This window comes from Manis javanica, chromosome 7 (assembly GCF_040802235.1).
Source record: "Manis javanica isolate MJ-LG chromosome 7, MJ_LKY, whole genome shotgun sequence".
Taxonomy (NCBI): domain Eukaryota; kingdom Metazoa; phylum Chordata; class Mammalia; order Pholidota; family Manidae; genus Manis; species Manis javanica.
Genome location: NC_133162.1, coordinates 24,236,728 through 24,255,333, shown reverse-complemented (window position 1 = coordinate 24,255,333; position 18,606 = coordinate 24,236,728). Strand labels below are relative to the sequence as shown.

Sequence of the window (18,606 nt, the reverse complement as noted above, 5' to 3'; positions counted from 1 at the left end):
AGCATCTTTTCAAATGCTTGTTTATCATTGGGTTCTTCTGTGAGTCCCTGTTCATATCCTTTGTCCCTGGTAGTAGTAGGGTTTGTTACCCTAGTGTTTTGTAGAAGTACTTTATAAATTTGGTAACTAATCCTTTATCGGTTACATTCATGGCAAATGCTTTCTCCAAATCTGCAGCTTATCTTTTTTCTTTGTTTAAAGTATCTTTGTTATACAGGAGTTTAAAAAGAATTCTTTCCTATATTAAAGTCATAAAGATATTTTCCTATTTCCTTTTGATAGTTTTAAAGACTCACTTTGCATTTTTAAGTCTTTAATCCACCTGTAATTTGTGTGTGTGTATGGTGTAATGCAAGAACATTATTTTTCCATAAAAATAGCCAATTTCTCAAGACCACTTATTGACTAGTTTATCTTTTCCATTCAATTGATGGCAATACAAATTTGCTGTATATTAAGTTTCCACTTGAGCAGGGGTCTGTTTAATAGGTTCCTTAATCTGTTTAATTGGCTTATTTTTCTGCCCCTGGGTCACAGCCTTGATGTCTTAATTACTATAATTTTATAAGTCTTGATATTTGGTACTGTTGAGTATCTCTCTATCTTGATCTGAGTATTGTCTTATCTATTGTTGATCATTTGTATTTCAATATGAACTTTAGGCTGAGCTTGTCAAACTCTGCAAATAACTAAGCTGGGATTTTGGTTGAAATTGCATTTGCATTCTGTGTTGTAATTGTGGTTGAGAAAGAGATTTTTTTTTTTGCTACTACAGTTTCTGGTTAGTACTAATGATATATAGAAATGCTGTTGATTTTGTTTATGTACCCAGAAATCTTGTGCCCTCGTATTAATTGTATCTGTAGAATCTTTGCAATTTGCAGACAATCTGTATTCAATAAATAAGAACAATTTTGGGTCCCTTCCCAGTTCTTCTATTGTTCTTGTATAGTATTGAATTGAAGTGGTTAATATTATTCTTGATTTTAATGAAAATATCTTTAAGGATTCACTGTTAAGTATTTTGCTTGCTCTTTCTATTCTGTTTTTTTAAAAAATAGATGTAAGGAAGTACATTTAACCTTTTTGTGCTACAGTCTCCTCATTTGTAATATGTAGATATCACCACCTGTTTTACCTAATTTTCTAGGCTATTGTGAGAATTAAATGAGATACCTTCTAGAATAGATCTTTGAAAATAATAAAGTACTGTATTCAAATGCCAGTGTGTGTATATGTGTGAGTGTGAGCATGTGTGTGTGTGTGTGCATGCATGACTCCACTGCTGTGTCTTCAGAACCTAGAACATTTTCTGAAGCAAAGTTAGTGTTCAATAAATATGCATTGATTGTGAAGAAAGAGTATCAATATTAAATAGATGTTTCATGCAAAATAATGTTTCCTTGCATCTTAGCAGAGATGGCAGCAATGAGACATGCATGCTGTCATTCCCGGTATTGACATCAGTGGCAGAAGTCACTAAATTATCTCAGAACTCTCCCTCTGAGCTTGGACACAACGTCAGAATCCTTTTCAACTCAGTGTTTTAGGTAGGCATTTCAAACCTGTTGTAATCGACATATGAAATAGAACTTACTTATCAATAGTTCTTTAAAATATAACCAAATCAGTACCATTAATCTCTACTTGATTGGGCATATGGTACTGTTATGAAAGAGAAATTCAGGAATTAAAGATTTTTCATTTCCAAAGGTAAATATCCACAGGAAGGCTATATAACCACTAGCACATAGAAAACCCATTTTGTTTGATTGGTTTATTCATCTTGTGTGCTCTTTCAAAAATTGAAAACACAATGATATCTGTTAAATAAAAAGCTACATCAGGCCTACACAAACTCTTCCTCTTTATTAGTAAAAAGCATACACATGAATTTGTCTTTATTGTTATATTGCTAGTTAGAAATGAGAACTATGAGAACTATTTTAATAATTGGATTAAAGGGCTTCATTTAAAAAAAATCTTTCCAGAAAAGCATGCTGAATCTTTTATTTCCAATAGCTAGAACTGAGGTGAATCATAATCAGTCATCCTCTCACAAACAAGAATAAATAAGCACTAAATTTACAAAGTAATTCTAAAGTACATAATTTTGTTATATACATTTATATTGCTTCTCATAATAGATTTTCTATTTCACATCTTTTCATGCTATTAATCTATGATTTCATGTAAAGCGACCTTGCTGAATTTCTCTTCCCAAACGTTTCCATCTGCCACTTCACTCACTTCCCTCCCACTTAATGCAAACCCCTGCCAACTTTTGTCCTAGAATATATAAAACTTAGAAATAAAAGATAGAAATGTATGACACATGTTACTGGAAGAATATGTTCATTTACTAAGAGCTAGATGATCAGTCAGACTGAATATCTTGCATTGAACCACAAACACCTTGAACTTGGGAAGAATTTTGGTCTCACCGTGGCCCTTAATGATGCTCATCATTCATTTCACTTCCTACTCTTTGAGTCCTTAGAGGAATGGATGTGCTCCGACTTTGCACTCCTACTGCTGGGCTTTAAGGAAATGTGTCATAACATTTAAAAAATTCACATGTTATTTCCTCCACCAAACAACTCTGCCAAAATCAAGTCTTGAGGCTTTTACAAAGGATTAAAATTTCAAAGCTAGTATTTTGCAGTGAAGGGCATACATCATTATTTTGATAATTTATATATATTTAATAATGACTCAAAAGGTCAACCATGGCCAGGAACCAGACTCTCAAATATTGTAAAATCATTGTTGCTTTTCAATTTTGATTTAATCCATTCAAATTCTATTAAGTAAGGAAATTCACATGATGTAATATTATATGAAAAAGGGAGTTTACAATAGTATGATATATATATACATATATATATATACACACACACACTCATACATATATATGTACATATATGTGACATTAGGCAAGTTAGCTATTGTCTCTGAGCTTCAATGTCCTCTTCTGTAAAATGGAGATAATAATAGTAACTATGTCATAGGATTATGGTGAGTGTTCAGTGAGATAATCAATGCAAAGTACATGCACAGATCCTGGTAAAAAGTGTAAAATAATATGTAGTTTATGTAGACTATATATTATTAACAATATTTTAGAACAAAGCCTGGGATGGATATCTAAGTCCTAACAATGGTTATTTTGGTGGGGGGTGGGATTATGGGTGATGACTATTTTCTTTGCTTTGACAGGATTTCTAAATTTTCTCCCTTGGGTCGATACATTTTTTTTAAATAAAGAAAACACAGAAGCTATTTTTTGTTTGACTGAAAATACTCAGGTGGTTCTCACTCCCTAGAATAATGGGGGAGAGTATAAATAGGATGAGCAATATTAATGAAGTATATAGAGCTGCCTGTGGTACATCATTATGTTGTGCACCCCCCGTCACCCCAGTGAATCCCACTTTCCGATGTCCATGCCCATTTGCAATGTTGCTTTGTTGCTCTTCCCATTAAAAAATGAAGTCTGATTTTCCACCACTTGAAACTGAACTGGCTTTGTGACTTGCTTTGACTAATAGAATGTGACAGAAGCAATGCTGTATGAATTTCAGGATCTAGACCTTAAAAGACCTTCAGCTTTTGTCGTCTTGACATCCTGAGGTGCTCCATGCTGTGCAGAAGCCCAGGTCAGCCTGCATGAAGGACAGCACTGCCAGACATATGAGTGAGACTGTCTTGGACCCTTCAGCTTCAGGCAGGGGGTCAGATGACTACAGCCACATTGGTGACCCCAGTTGAGCCTGAGAAAGAGGAGCCCAGATTGTAAACACACAGAACAATGAGATATAATACAACATTGATATTTTAATTACCATGTTTTGGGGTGGTTCGTTATGCAGGAAGAGACACACTGTTCTTCATAGATGTCCATGCTGTCCAGATAGCTTCTACTTCATAGGTGCTGCAGAAAGCAAGGATTTCTTTCCAAACATATTAATTTATTGTGTAGTTAGTAGAGAGTTAAAAAAATACTACCTTTTATTTTTGCTTTTCAATCTGAATTTAAGCCTATACTATTGTAAATCTGTATGGTTGTTAATGGGCAGGTATGGAATTGAGGATTTTCTTAACATCCTACCCCAGGAGCAAGAGTTCTCATTTCTAAAATCCAGTGTTCGAAACTTTAGAGAAACAATGTCTTACTCTCACTTTCCTGTTGTATGATCCCAATTTTCTTGGGGTACACTGGCTGGGATATCAAGGGACCACACATTGGTTTATTCATTGGTTAATCCACTCCTCAAATGTTTATTGAGCATATACTGTATATGAGATTGAGCTAAGCAATGAAGGAAAAAAGAAGACTAAGGCATGGTTACTGCTCTTCACAACAGGAAGGTAAGATGCAGATAATATCCATATAAAGTAACCAATGCTAAAGTGCTAAGTGAATGTACAGGCAACTCATACACCTCACGAGTTTAGGGGAGGGAGGTCTTCCAACCAGAAGAGCCAGGATTGGGTTTATATAGCAAACATGCCATTTGATTTTAGTCCTAAAGACTGAATTAAGAACTTGGTGGAGATAAGATGGTGAGGAGCCATTCAGACAAGGGAATCTTTGTGAGTGAAGAGCAGGAAAGGGACATGAGATACATTCGAGAAGTGTCTAAGAGACAAATTTAACTGAAGTGGAGGGTTCATCTGCTGATTCATTTATTGAGCTAACAAATATTTACAGGTGTCAGACACTCGGCTAGTCTCTGAAAACACTGAGATAAATATTGAAGGGCCCATGTCTAAGGAATAAGCAATCTAGTGTGCAGGCAGCAAAGAAGCCATCGTACTGAATAGGTTGATAAGTTTGTGGCAGAGTATCAAGGAAGATAAGTCTGGAAAAGTAGGTTAAGGCCAAATTATGGAAGACCTAGAATGCCAGGATTTCCCTCCTCAATGACTCAAAGAAAGTTTCACTGTAATTTTCTTTCCCATATTAAGTTTCATGTGGAACCACAGTATTAAAGACAGAAGTGGAACTCTTTTGATGGAAGAGGAGGAGCCTGGATGCTGTGCTGGCCTTATCCCTCTTTCAGTCCTCTCCCTGTGCCAGCCCCTGAGTGCTTCTACAGCTCCAAGGAACACAGTTGCAAAAACAGTATTATTGTGCTGGCAATAGACAGTCACTAAAGTTTGGTTAAATCAGGAGTCATATAATGTATATAAGATGCCCAGTCAACATAGCTCACAATTTTTGAGCACTTAATCAGTAGCAAGTGATATATTAAGTGCTTTTCAGATACTGTATCATTTAATCTTTACCACAACTCCACCAGGAATGTGCTATTATTATTATCATACCCATTTTAAAGGTGAGGAGCCTAAGTTTCAGAGAGGTTAAGTAAATTCTCCAAGTTGCACAGTTTGTAAGGGGCAGAGCAGGGGCCAGAACAGAGTCAGTGAGGTCTCAGAATCCATAGGTTAGGCACAGCTAGTGAGGGTGTGAGGCCTCTGAGCTATACTGCCTCCTAATCTGCTCGCTATATACGATTCACTTGATTAATGTTACCTGTTTTCACTTTCATTATTTCTAGTACTCTTAAAAGAGAACAAGTACCTAGGAGTTACTTCATATATTTGGATACACACTTTTAGTTGAGGTAGATGAGCTATTGGCCTAGAATCACTAAATTTAAAGACAACCTATTTTAACACAGTAAATGAAGTACCAAATGATGTTGTCATTCACTATCCATCTATACTGCTGCATATTAGAGATTCATGAAAACATCATTGGGTTTTGAGCTACTCAGAACAGCTCTTCGTAAAGAAAAAATGAAAACCAAATGGCCGATAAAAATACTAAGGGTTGTATAGACTCATAGTTAAAGGAATCCAATTTCAGATGAGTTTCCAGAGCTGCCATGTATAGTTGTTCAGTTTGAGTATTAGTGAGTGGCCGAGGGGGAGTGGGATGAAAATGGAATTATGAATGGCAAATTCCATGTTCTGGCATGGCCTCTGTCTACCTAGGTGGTTTGGTGGAGAGAAAGGAACTTCTAAAAACTCATTCATTCAGAGGGGACACCTTATTGAAATTCACACAAAAGCACCCCATGGGTTTGCAGGGGCTCTGTGAAGTACCATTTCCTACTTACGATTATTGGCAAAGATTGAAATATTTTGTTATGCTCACAGCTGAAAAGGATGCAAGGGAAGAGGCATCCTCTTACACTGATATGGGGAATTTTTCAAATTTAAGTTGGGTCTTCCCTGATTAAGTCCACCATGTAGGAAAGTCTGGCTTGAAAAGTATCGGGTATCTACAGAATGGATAATACGGAGCCACTAAGAAGAAATCTGTATGTACTGATATGAAAAGATACACAGAATATATTTAAATGAAACCAATCAGGTTGCATAGCACTTTATATAATTTACTAACATTTGTGCAAAAAAGTTGCATATATGTGTATGGTTGTAGACTTTTAGGACAATTCTGGAAGGATACATAAGCAATAGTTAATAATGGTTCCTCTGGGAAACTAAGGACATAGGGGTGTGGGATTGTAATCTTTCACTTTATATCCTGTTTTGTTGTTTAACTATTTTCTTAAACAAGATGAAAACCAAGGGTTTTGGGAACCATTTCACAATAGCCAAGATATGGATAAAGAAGATGTTGTATACACACACACACAGACACACACACACACACACACACGAATATTATTCAGCCACGAGAGAGGACATGCTACCAGTTGCAACAGCACAGATGAATCTTGATGGTATTATGCCAAGTGAAGTAAGTTAAGACATAGAAAGCTGTCTGCCCCCATCTGAGGGAATAAGTCCTTCAGTCCTCAAGGGGAAACTGGGTGGTACATTTCCCACTTCTCTAGCAAAGCCCATTTCCTGCAGGCCCAGTGACACTTTTAAATTTGTCAGTAAAGCCCACACGGTCCTCCCAAAGACAGCCACAACAGCCAAGAACAATACTGGCTTTTGGCTCTTGCTCCTCCACTCTGGCTTCTCATATTAAAATATCTACCAACAACATTTAATTGCTGGTCTTCTTGAGCATGTACCTTCTCATGTTAAGCAAATTGCAAAGATGACATGTCTTCTATATCAGAAATGTTACTGTTCTTTTTTTTTTAACTCTGCTTCCACCTACTCATTGTTTGAGGCTTTTAGTGAAGCAATTTTAAATCCTCTGATTAATTTGCTATCTGCCCTTGGGAATTAAGGGAATATGGAACATTTCCTTCTGTGCAGTGCACAAACAAGTAATACTTCCACTACACGGAAACCCTCATTTTTTAACAAACATGATGTTTTATTGAAGCCGAAGAAACACATCACCTTACAGCACTTTAATATTAATAATCAAGCTAGCTTATTTTGCCAGCTCAATAAAAGGGTGAGTGATTTGAAAATAACTTAGTTGGCCTGGTTTATAGGATTGTACCACATTGTAAATGAGTTTATCTAGAGAATCTGGATGCTATCAAAACATAATGGAACATAACCTCTTTTTGGGAAAGTAAATCATGCAGTTTGAGAGAAAGACAAAGGAAAACTCTCTGGAAGAGAGCTGGTGTTTCTGAGCTTGTGGGTTTAGCAAGATTGGTTCTGGGGTTGGATAGCAGTAATACTTGGCTTTAAAGCGGTCTTTATCCTTAAATAATTCCCTAATCCTTGTTGTTATGTGAACCAGCAAACATTTCAAAGGCAAAGCTGTAGAATGGAATTAGTATGGTCTCCTGAGTGCAGCAGAAAGTTTCAATGGGAACAAAGGACTTCCAGGGTTCCTCTTAAAGCCTATGTTTTCAGAAAGCTAGTGAATACTGATTAGAAGCAAAATGTTCTACTATCTCAGTATAATTATTGGTGCTAATCACAGGTATAAAAACCACCAAAGTGGTTTCCATATTATAGGAAAGGTCACAAAAAGGAAGAGGTCTCTTCAGGCAGTGAATCAGAATTGTGTGTGTTGGACAGGGGCGGGGGTGGGGGTGGGGTTATGGCATAGCTTACTGGGTTGGGACTGGAGGCTGGAGGATTTATTTACCTTCAAGCTGTGTTTACATAACATTTTACTTAACATTGAGAAAAATGGTGTCTATGCTATTTGTCCTGTTGGAGAATGGAGGGAGTGGTTGCCAAAGGGGATGATGAGGATATTAAAACCTGTTCAGGTCACCCCCACCATGCTACCATTTTTCTTTCCTATAATGGATTTTCAGTTTTCAATTACCAGTGAAGTATCACTTCTTATTTTTCTTAGGGATCTTGAGTGTCAACTTAAGTTAGCTGCAGAGCAGTAATGTAAACCTGGATTTATTGTTAATATTATTAAGGCAAACCTCTGAGCTGACTTTGAATAAGGTGCAAGTTTACAATAATTGATTATAGTTATTAATTGAGGAGATAATATCATTAAAGTGTACTTTTCAGTTTCATTGAAGTATAACGGACACAATAAATTGCATATGTTTAAAATGTACAATTTGGAAAGTTTTGACATACATATTCATCTGTGCATCCATCACCATAATCAAAATAATGAACGTATTTATTATCCCCCAAAGTTTCCATGTGCCCCTCCATGCCTCAGACAAACATTGGTGTGCTTTTTATCACTATAGTTTAGTTTACATTTTAGTCTCCATTCTGTGTAAATGGAATGTCCTTTTTTTTGTCTGGCTTCTTCCACTCAACACAATTTTATGTATCAATTTGACTGGGTTAAAGGATGCCAAGTTAGCTGGTAAAACTTTTTTTTAATTTAGAAAAAAAGAATTCTGGGTGTGTCTGTGAGGGTATCTCTGGGAGAGATTAGCATTTGAGTGGGTAAACTGAGTAAAGAAGAGTCTCCCTCACGCAGGTGGGGATAAACTATCTTTTGAGGGCCTGACTACGACAGAAAGGCAGAAGCAGGGCTGATTTGCCTCTGAGCTAGGACATCCATCTTCTCTTGCCTTCAACAGGATTATACACCATGGTACAATTATTTTAGATTTTCTCTGAAGAAAATGACTTCAATTAAAAAGTGATCATAGTTTTCAATTATTTTAGAAGTTGTAATAGAGGTTAATAGGATTTACCTTTCAAATGTATCTGGGTATTTGGGAATCTCTGAGAGAGGCTACTGTAAAATGGGACAGTGTCCAGGCAGGTCAGGAAGAACATGAGCTTCTGTACAGCAAGGGACTTACAACAGCCTCTTGGTGGAGGGACAGGGCACTAGGTCCCTAAGAAGAAGGAGATAGCAAGAATGGAATATAGACTCTGAACTAGAGGGCACAGTGGTTTTTAGCAGTCACTCAGTCAAATCTAAAGGACATGTTGAAATGCTGTGGAATAGGACAGAGCTTACAGTAATAGAAAAGGTAACAGAAAGAGAACATCTCAGATATTGAAATAATGTCACTGAGTTCTATATTAGAGGCTAGGGCTACCACTGCTTATAAATCATTTTGGTTAAAACAAGAAAAAGGGGGGGGAAAAAAAGAACAGAAAAAGGTGTCCTTTTGGGCTGACAGACTCAGAGGCACTCAGAGTAGTTACTGAAATGTGGGCTTGATTTCATCTTTTCCCTAGCCCTTTGGTGGTGTGCTTTTGTGTGGACACAAAAGCCAAACAAGTGGTCTTTACAAGCCAAAGAGAAGGGAGTGAGGTGATTATAGTCAGCACAGCTTGAACATGAAAGTTCAAACAAGACAATGCTTCCAGCAATCAGGTCCAGAACAGGGAGGATAAGACTTGGTAGCAAGGTCATGGGAGGGAAATCAAGGCACAGGTGATCCAGGGTGATAGTGGAATAAAGAAGACTGATAGAAGAACTCAGTCTCCAGAGGTTAGGTTCTAGTAGAGGGTCTCCAGGGCTATAGGAGAGTGATGACAACGGGTACTGGGAAACTGGTCAGTATCCTAGCCTGCACAATACTGTGCTTTGATATTATGGTTTGGTTTTTATTTCAAAATTCCCTTGTGCTAAAGTGATACTTTTGAGTCAAGACATAGGGGAACAGTATGTGGGGACTAGGAGGGCGGCAGGGTGGGATTTGGTCTTTGATAAAACAACCAAAACAAAATCTCTATTAGATTTTGGATGATGACAATAAAGAATAAACTTGAGTTAGACTAGACATGAAACATGATATAACTACTCAATTTATCCACTTTTGTTTGTCCAATGCTGTTTTTAAGTCTTAGACAAATAATTAGGCAACTTTGTATCAGTATATTAGAAGTATGTTGTATAGTTCAAGTGAGCATTTCAGGAAACATGGAAAGCACTCTATAACATGCCAATCTACATTGGAGTATACATTCTTACTATTACTTTCTCAGTAAAAACAGAATTTAGGTTGTTTTTTTCTAACTTATGTAACCGTTGATTATGACCTCCAGGGACTATGAAATAACTACTGAGATGTCATCTAAGCTTTTTAACTACCATTAAAAATTTTCAAATAATTAGAACATTTTCATTAGGCAAATTTATGGTGTTTCACTTCATTATCAGGATCAAGAATATTATGTATAAATTTTCTAGTTAAAAATATGCTGCTATTAACTCTGAAATTTTAATTTAGTATTTAATGTGTATTTCAGTTATTTACCGAAAACTTAGCCTGGTTTTCTTAAAGTATTGGCCCACTGAACACCAATCTTGCAAGATGGCACTTCACAGATTCTGGGGTTAAAAATGTTTGAGAAACACTGGATATTCTTGTGCAAAACACAAAACACATTAGCCCATTAAAAACTCTGTAGTAATTTGGGCAGGGCTCAGTGGGAAGAATTGGCTCTTCTCCACTTGATGTCAGCTGGAGCAGTTTGACCAGAGGCTGGAAGATTAACTTCAAGACGGTTCACTCCTATGTCTGGCAAGCTGATTCTAGCTTTCAAGGAGGGAGCTCAACCAGGATTGAAGGCCTGGGTCTCTGTTCCTTTCCACACAGGTCTCTCCACATGGGCCTCTCCATGGGTTGTTTACGCTTCCTCAGAGCATGGTGGCTGTGTTTCTAGAGTGAGTGTCCCAAGTGACAAGAAGTGGAAACTGCTAATCTCTCACATTCTGGACCTGGAAACGGGCATGGTGTCATTTCTACTGTATTATATTGGTTAAGCAGTCACAGATCCAAGATTCAAGGGGAGGGGATATAGACCCCTCACCTCTTGATGGAAGGAATTTCAAGGGATATAGTGGCTATATGTTATATATAGAAAAATGCACAAATCAGAAAGTAGAGTTTGGTGAATTTTTGCATAATAAACTTACCCAAGCAGTCAGCATCTGGAAGATGCCTCTGCTTAAGCCCTCTTCCAGGCATTATCCCCTCAAGAGTAAGCAAATCCTCACTTCTAATACTGAAGATTAGTACAGTGTTTCCCAATCTCAGCTGGAAAATTCTGTATTGGAGGTGGGGAGGAGGACTGTCTTGCGCACAGGAGGGTGTTTAGCAGCATTCCTGGACTCTACCCACCAGATGCCAGTAGCACTCTCATCACCCAGTTGTTCTAACCAAAAATGTCTGTAGAAATTGCCAAATATCCAGGGGTGATGAGGTGGGCAAAATCATCCCTAGTTGAGAGTCACTGGGTTAGAAGATTATATTTCTTCTTTATTATTTGTCTAAATCCCACTTAACCACCTAGAATGTAAGTTCCAAGAGGCTGCAGGTTTTGGGGGGATTTTTTGAGTCTGTTTTGTTTCTGATTCCCCCGTCCCTAGGATATTATTGCCTGGCATAAGGTAGAAAACAGACTATGTTGAATGAAGGACTGAATGAAAGGTAGCAATTCTAAATAGTAATGTAAAGAGTCAACTCAGGAATATATACATTTTTAAAATTCAGCTGAACCCTCAATCACAAATAAATTGTTCATTTTTGTTAGACATGGCTATGTTATGAACTTCACGTGGAGAAAAGCTTGAGAGTACATATGCTTTTAATAGGAATCTATATTGGTTAGTTTCCTCATGCAGAAATGAAACACGAGACTTGGAAACAGAAAAGATTGTGATTTCCCAGACAAATAGGCAGTGTCCTTTGATTGTGTTAATAATTTACTGCAGTAAGCCACATATTATGGTTTGTAATTGCTGAGAGAGTTTTGTGCAACTGAATGCACAGTTATAACCTCTCCATTAAAAACTTGGAGAGGTGCTAGGTTCTGAAGGATTGCAAGAGGAAATGAGAAAGATACAAGATGGTAGTAAGGACTGGGATGTTCCTTCTTTACAAGGAAAACCTGAACGTTTTGTTTGGAACATAGCCAAACTGTCTGACATTACTCTGAAAAAAGCCCTCCTCTTCCCCAATGCATGTGGCAGGCTCTCTCATCTCACCAAGTAAATTTCTTAAGCATTCTCCCAAGAATAGTTTTCAGGGGAAACAGGATCCTCCATGACTTTTGACAGGCATGCCCTTCTTTTTGAAATTCATAACTGCATTTATTTACCACAATTGTACCAGAAAAATGGACACAATTTTTTTGTATATAAGGCAGCTAAGTTAGGGGTACAGTGAAAACAGAATTTTACATTTGCAAGGGCTTAGAGATCCTATGATCATTTTGAAGAAACAAACTCCTACAGAAATCTTACCTCCCTGAAGGCACCTCTGTTAAACGTGAGACTCATGTAAACCTCAAAGTGTAGAGTAGTGACTTGCCTACAGAGCTAGTTAATGACAGGACAAAAAATTTTGAGCCAGTATGCAGAACCATCACATCCAACGTATGTCATAAGAAACAAAGATAGAAGAAATGTAAATACATAAAAGCATGGAGCAGAAGAAGAGCGCAGAGGCTTTCATCAATCCCAAAGGGCTGGTTGCTTGAATGCCACAGCTAGTTAACATCTGAATGAAAGAAATATTGTCTATTCAAGCCCTTAAACTTCAAAAGATCTTATGGTGTCTAGATTTTTAAACTGGAACTTGAACACCACTTGTAAAAGAAGTGTGTCTGTATGCTTTTTAATTTTTAATTTCTTAAGATTTGAATGCGTTAAGGCTTGTCATTACACTGACAAATGCTATGATTCATTACAGCAGAAGTATTAGGATGAGGAGAGAGTGGGAGTCAGTGTAACAAGTCTGCATGACTCAGAAAGAGAGATGAAGTAGGAGGGAGGATTTTTAGATTCCCTCCTTAAAACAAAAGTAGCTTAAATAAGGTAATTTGTTTACTTTTTAAATAGGAAAAAAATGACCAAAATCTGATTTGGAACTTTCTGAATGGCACACAATCCTATTTCAGAAGCAAAATTTTCGTAATGGTCAATTGTCATTGCAGGTTACTTTCCTAAAATACCTGAAAAATTCCATTCTAAAAGTATAACTCTATAAGGACAGGAAATTGTATTTACATCAGAGAGTACTTGAACACCAGAGGAATTTGCTGGTTCCATGTAACCGACCTATGCAGTAGCATTTTAAGAATTTACTAGTAAATTTACTGCCTGAATTAGAAATAAGGAAGGGGAAAGGAATTGACATGTAATTTGCTTTTACTAGGTATAGACTTCTTTCATTCCATTCACCATTAAACAAAAATTTATAGAATAGGAAGACATTGGATTAGATGCAGGATGTAAGGATGAGCATGACACAGTCCATCCTCTCAAAGTGCTCTCAGTCTAGAGGAAGAAACACACACATAGATTTACACATGCTCACACACAAATATACCCACATACATACCTATATATATATATATATATATATATAGGGAACACATATATATTCACACACATACACACACGCTCATCCACAAACACACATTATACACTTTCACACTCTTCCACACACTCACACATATACACATACTCACATACATCTTCATATATAAACATACATACGCACATATACCCACATACACATACTCATACATGTACATACTGGGGAGCTAACAGTGGCAATAGTACTGTTTTTAAGTTAACAAGGGAAGGAGAAAGAAATAGCAGTGTCAACAATCCTATTACAGAAGATCAGTAAGGTTACGGAGACAGTGGTAGTGGAACTGTTAAATGGTAGGGAGTTGGCTTACCAAGATTCAGATTCAAGTTTAAATCTGCCATTATTATCTGAGGCCATGACTGTGCTATTTAACTCTGTCTTAGTTTCCCTTGCTTTTACACAGGGGTTATCATGGTACCTACCTCATGGGGCTCGTATGAGGTTTAAATGAGATGATGTGTGTGAACCACTTAGCACAGTGCCTGGTATGTCATAAGCACTCAATATATACTCAATTTTCAATTTTTAATGATATCCTTATCCATGCAGTTTAGTTACCTGGTAAACTGTGAAGCTAGTTCTTCCCCCACCAAGCTGTTGGTGAGAATGTCTTAAACTATTTTTAAGCTGAGTGGAGCCAAAAGTTGTATATAAAATGAATACATGGCCACTAAACTTCACTTTTAAAGGTTTAAAAATTCAAGGAAGCCAAACTATGATTTACAAATAACATAAGCATCTAGACATCATGGGCATTACTGGGAAAATCTGAATCTGTCTAAATGACATCTCACCTGGTATTACTAAATAATTTCTATGGCTATAACTTCACGGAAAAAGTGTATAAGGTTCTGTACTCCATTATGATTTCACCACAGTATGTTAGACTTGATCACCTCATTTAGACAATACTAACAATAATGCATAACTATTACTTGGAAGTATTCATTGATACAATGAGGCAATTCATAAAATAAGAAATAAAAGTGGCCAATATACATATCAAAATGTATTACATTACTAATAATTAGAGAATTGTAAATGAGAGGTTATTTTAGGCCATCAGCTTGGCAAAGATTAAAAGGATGGCATAATGACTGAGTGCTATTGAGGGTGTGGTACAACTGGCACTCATACATTGTTAGTAGGAGTATAAATTAGTACAACCTTTCTAGAGGCCAATCTGGCAATACAGGTAAAAACTTCTTGAATATAGTCTGACTCAGCAATCCCACATCTTGAACTGTATCTTAAGGAAATATAATCCAACAAATACACAAAGATGCTTGTGTATGCATGCTCACCGCAGTGTTGTTTATGATGACAAAAACTTGGAAACCACCTAAATGTCTACTAATAGAGAAATGTTTAAATAAATTATGGCAGAGCTATATACCTAGAGACTCTATGCACCTATTTAAAAGGATTGGATGGACCTATCTGTGCTAGCATGCAAAGATGTCCAGCATCTACAGTGGATACTATTTTCATATTAAAAAAGTATATGTATAAAAAAATATAATTATATACCTATATGTATATATTTATATCTAACTTTTTTAAAGTAGCTTTATTGTGGTATAATTCACATACTATAAAATTCACCTATTTTAAATATACAATCCAATGATTTTTAGTAAATGTATACAGTTGTGCAATCATTACCACAATCCAATTTTAGAACATTTTTGTACCGCTAAAAGTTCTCTCATGCTCATAAGCTTAACTTTTAGCAGTGGTTAGGTTGGTGGTGAAGTTGAGTAGGGGGTAAGCAGGAGAGAATTACAGACAGCTTCCTAGTTTATCATTCATGTATTATTTGAATTAATTTACAACAAGGTTATACTTTAAGTTTGAGAAAACAGTAAGGTTTTTCTATTTTGAAAAGAACAAAAAAGGAAACAGATTTATACCCTTTGACCCAAATCTACTTCTGGTAATTTATCCTAAGGAAATAATTATATATGTGGAAAACGATTTGTGAACAAAGATACAAAGATACTTATCAATGTTTTATCTGGAGTAGAGAAAAGTTGTAAGCACTCTAAATATCTCATGATGGGAGAAAACAATTAGTAATCATGGCAGAATATGAAAAGTACAGGATACAAGCCTTTATATGCAGTATAATTTTATCCATGTAAAAAAAAATTAACACAGCCAAAAAACCCTGTTTGGAAATATAATAAAATCTTATCATTGGTTATCTCTGGATGGTAGAATTATATATAGTACCTCTAATTTTATTCATTGTGCATTTCTTCATTATCCACAGTGAGAATGGATTATCTTTACAATCTAGTGCCACTTAAACAAATACTTATTAAAGTAGATTAATTATGGTATTGTTCACAGGTATATACATTTGTCAAAATATAAAAGTGTATATTTTAAATATGTACAATATATTGTATATCAATTATACCTCAATAAAGCTATTTTAAAATATAGAGAAAACTTGAGAAATGAAACCATCATAACCCTCTTACTGGCAGAGGGTTTGTTATGCCATTTTGGTGCTGGAGGGAAATGGTTGGGGACTTACATGGGCATCATGTAGACAACAACATGGTCTCTGTTCCAGATAACCTTCACTCATTCTTTCAGGGGATCTGCCTCCCTTTTATATGGCAGGAACGTTGGTAGTCAAGTTCTTGTATACCATGATATGCAACAAGTCGCTGCCCTGAAAGATCTCCCTTCTGGTGGAGGAGAGGAAGGCAGGTCACCATCTGACAGATTCGAGTCAAAGTCCACTTCGCCCCACCAAGCAGTCTTCCATTAGTGCTGTGCAAGGGGGGCTGGAGGCTGGTCAAGAAGAGAAGGCCTTAGGAAGTTGTTTGGATGGACTCAGGAAGGGTGGCACCAGGATTATGGCTGTGAAAATGGCCGGGATGAGGTAGATGACCCCCAAGGAAGAGTCTCGGCCATCACTCTATAAGTGGGCTTACACAATTTTTACGTATCTATGTCTATCTTACCTGCATGGCTGTAACAACGGCTGAGAGAATTAAAATTAAGCCTTTGTCGGTGCAGGAACCGTACAAAGGGCGTACATCCATTGATGCATTTACTCCTGGCCACAATCCCCAAGACAGGGACTGTTAGGATCTTCATTTCACAACGAAGAAACTTGAAGCTTGGAGAGGTTACCCGCCAAAGGTCACGGAGCTGGTAAGCTGTGACTCCAGTGCTTCCAGCCACCATACATACTCCTCTGTCACTGCACTCCGGGACCAGTTTGAGAGCGAAAAAGGCCATTTTCGGGCTCCAACCAGGACAGCTCAACTTTCACTCCTTACAAATTTTCCTAAATCCAGAATGGAGACAACATCTGCCCATGGGGGTAACTCCACCAAAGTCGTGGGCGGGCAAGGATTTGGGACTTGAAGGGCACACGGGTTGCAATCGTCGAGGAGCGACCAACGCTAGCGTTCACGTAACACCAGCGCCAGGCGCCAGCCAGGCGCTCAGGACCCGCCAGCTAGCTGAGCTCAATGCGCGTGCGCGGGGCCAGAGGGGACGCCCCCGCGCGAGCGCGCGGTGAGCAGGGCGCGCCGCCGGGGGAGCGCGTGGGCGCGCTGCGGCTTCGGCGTCCGTGCGCGCTTCGGGCCCAGGCCGTGTGGGTTGGGGAGGTAGCAAGGCAGCGGCGGCGCCCCAGAGCCCAGGGAACGCGCGGGCCTCGCGCCGCGGGAGCGGACGGCTGCGGAGCCGACCCGGGGCTCGCAGCCCGAGGCAGGGGAGCGCGGCCTGCCGACTGCCCGCCCAACAGGCCGCCGGTGCGTCCCTCCCCCGTGGTGGCCGCCGCCCCTGGAGGCTCGTCGTGCCACGGGCCTAAGCCCCGGCTGCTGCGGGCGTCCAGACCGTCAGGACAGCCGGACCCGTCGGGCAGGGCCGGGTGGGGAAGGGCGTCAGGCAGGTGCCGCCCCCTGAGGGCCGGCCTGGGGCGAGGCGCCCACCGCTCAGCCCGAGGGCCGGGCTCGGCGGAGCGGCTGCCCGCGCTGCCCCCCCCACCCCCGCGGCCCGGAGCCCAGGTCGCGCCCCGCCTTCCCCGAGGACGCCGGGCCGGAGCGGCGGGAGCCCGGAGAGCCCGTGCTCGCTGCCGCCCTGCGGGCCCGCGCAGCAGACGAGGGAGGAGAAACTTTGCCTTTTATTGTTGTTTTCAGTCCTTAAGTGCGAGGAACTCTGTTGGGAGGAAAGATGTCCTTCTTCAATTTCCGTAAGATCTTCAAGTTGGGGAGCGAGAAGAAGAAGAAGCAGTATGAACATGTGAAGAGGGACTTGAACCCCGAGGAGTTTTGGGAAATTATAGGAGAATTGGGCGACGGAGCTTTTGGGAAAGTGTACAAGGTAAGAGGGAGAGGGCGGGAAGTTGCACTTGCAAGAAAACGGCCATTGGCCCGAGCGGCACGAGGATTTCTCCCTCCCGTTGTCCCCTTCCTGACTCTGGCCGCTAGTTTTGACTTAGTAAACGTACATTGTAACTTCATTTAGGTTATCATCCAAGAAATACCTTGGACAGTAGGGTTTAAGGTTGAACAAAATGGGGCCTGACTGTAAAGAGTGATTGCTAAGGGTCGGCAAGGTTATACAGCCTACTTCATACTTTAAAGGAAATGAGGGCATTCTTTGGAGGAGTCTGGTGATGATTGTAAAGTATTTTAAATAAAAAACTCATACTTTGAAGTGGACTTATATTTGTCAACTAGCTGTTTGCATTTATATGTATGCTTGTACTAAAACACTTCCCTTTTTAGCGTCCAGGGCATGTATTGGTTTTATCTACAGCTAATGCATAACCAGTCTCCTGGATGAGAGCAAAGTTATTATTACTTGTAGGCTATTCTTGAGGTGGGTGCTTGACAGCATACTATGAAAT

The 18,606-nt window shown here is 38.9% G+C and overlaps 1 protein-coding gene and 1 long non-coding RNA gene across 3 annotated transcripts in view; one reads left to right on the top strand and one right to left on the bottom strand.

The window, feature by feature from the left end:
• Positions 1-1,984: 1,984 nt before the first annotated feature.
• Positions 1,985-17,147, bottom strand: LOC140850356 (uncharacterized). Its single transcript, XR_012133046.1, has 2 exons — positions 16,273-17,147; positions 1,985-3,773 (listed from the first exon to the last, which is right to left on the bottom strand). It is a non-coding gene; the product is annotated as an uncharacterized lncRNA (long non-coding RNA).
• Positions 17,148-17,344: 197 nt separating this feature from the next.
• Positions 17,345-18,606, top strand: part of SLK (STE20 like kinase) — a 53,037-nt gene continuing 51,775 nt past the window's right edge. Inside the window, exons 1-2 of one of the 2 annotated variants that reach the window (XM_037001348.2) lie at positions 17,345-17,506; positions 17,894-18,077. In XM_037001348.2, coding sequence (XP_036857243.2) covers positions 17,928-18,077 — 150 coding nt within the window. In that variant the 5' untranslated portion in view covers positions 17,345-17,506; positions 17,894-17,927. Of the gene's footprint in view, positions 18,078-18,606 lie in introns of both variants that reach the window. The other variant, XM_017671594.3, reaches the window with a different exon arrangement.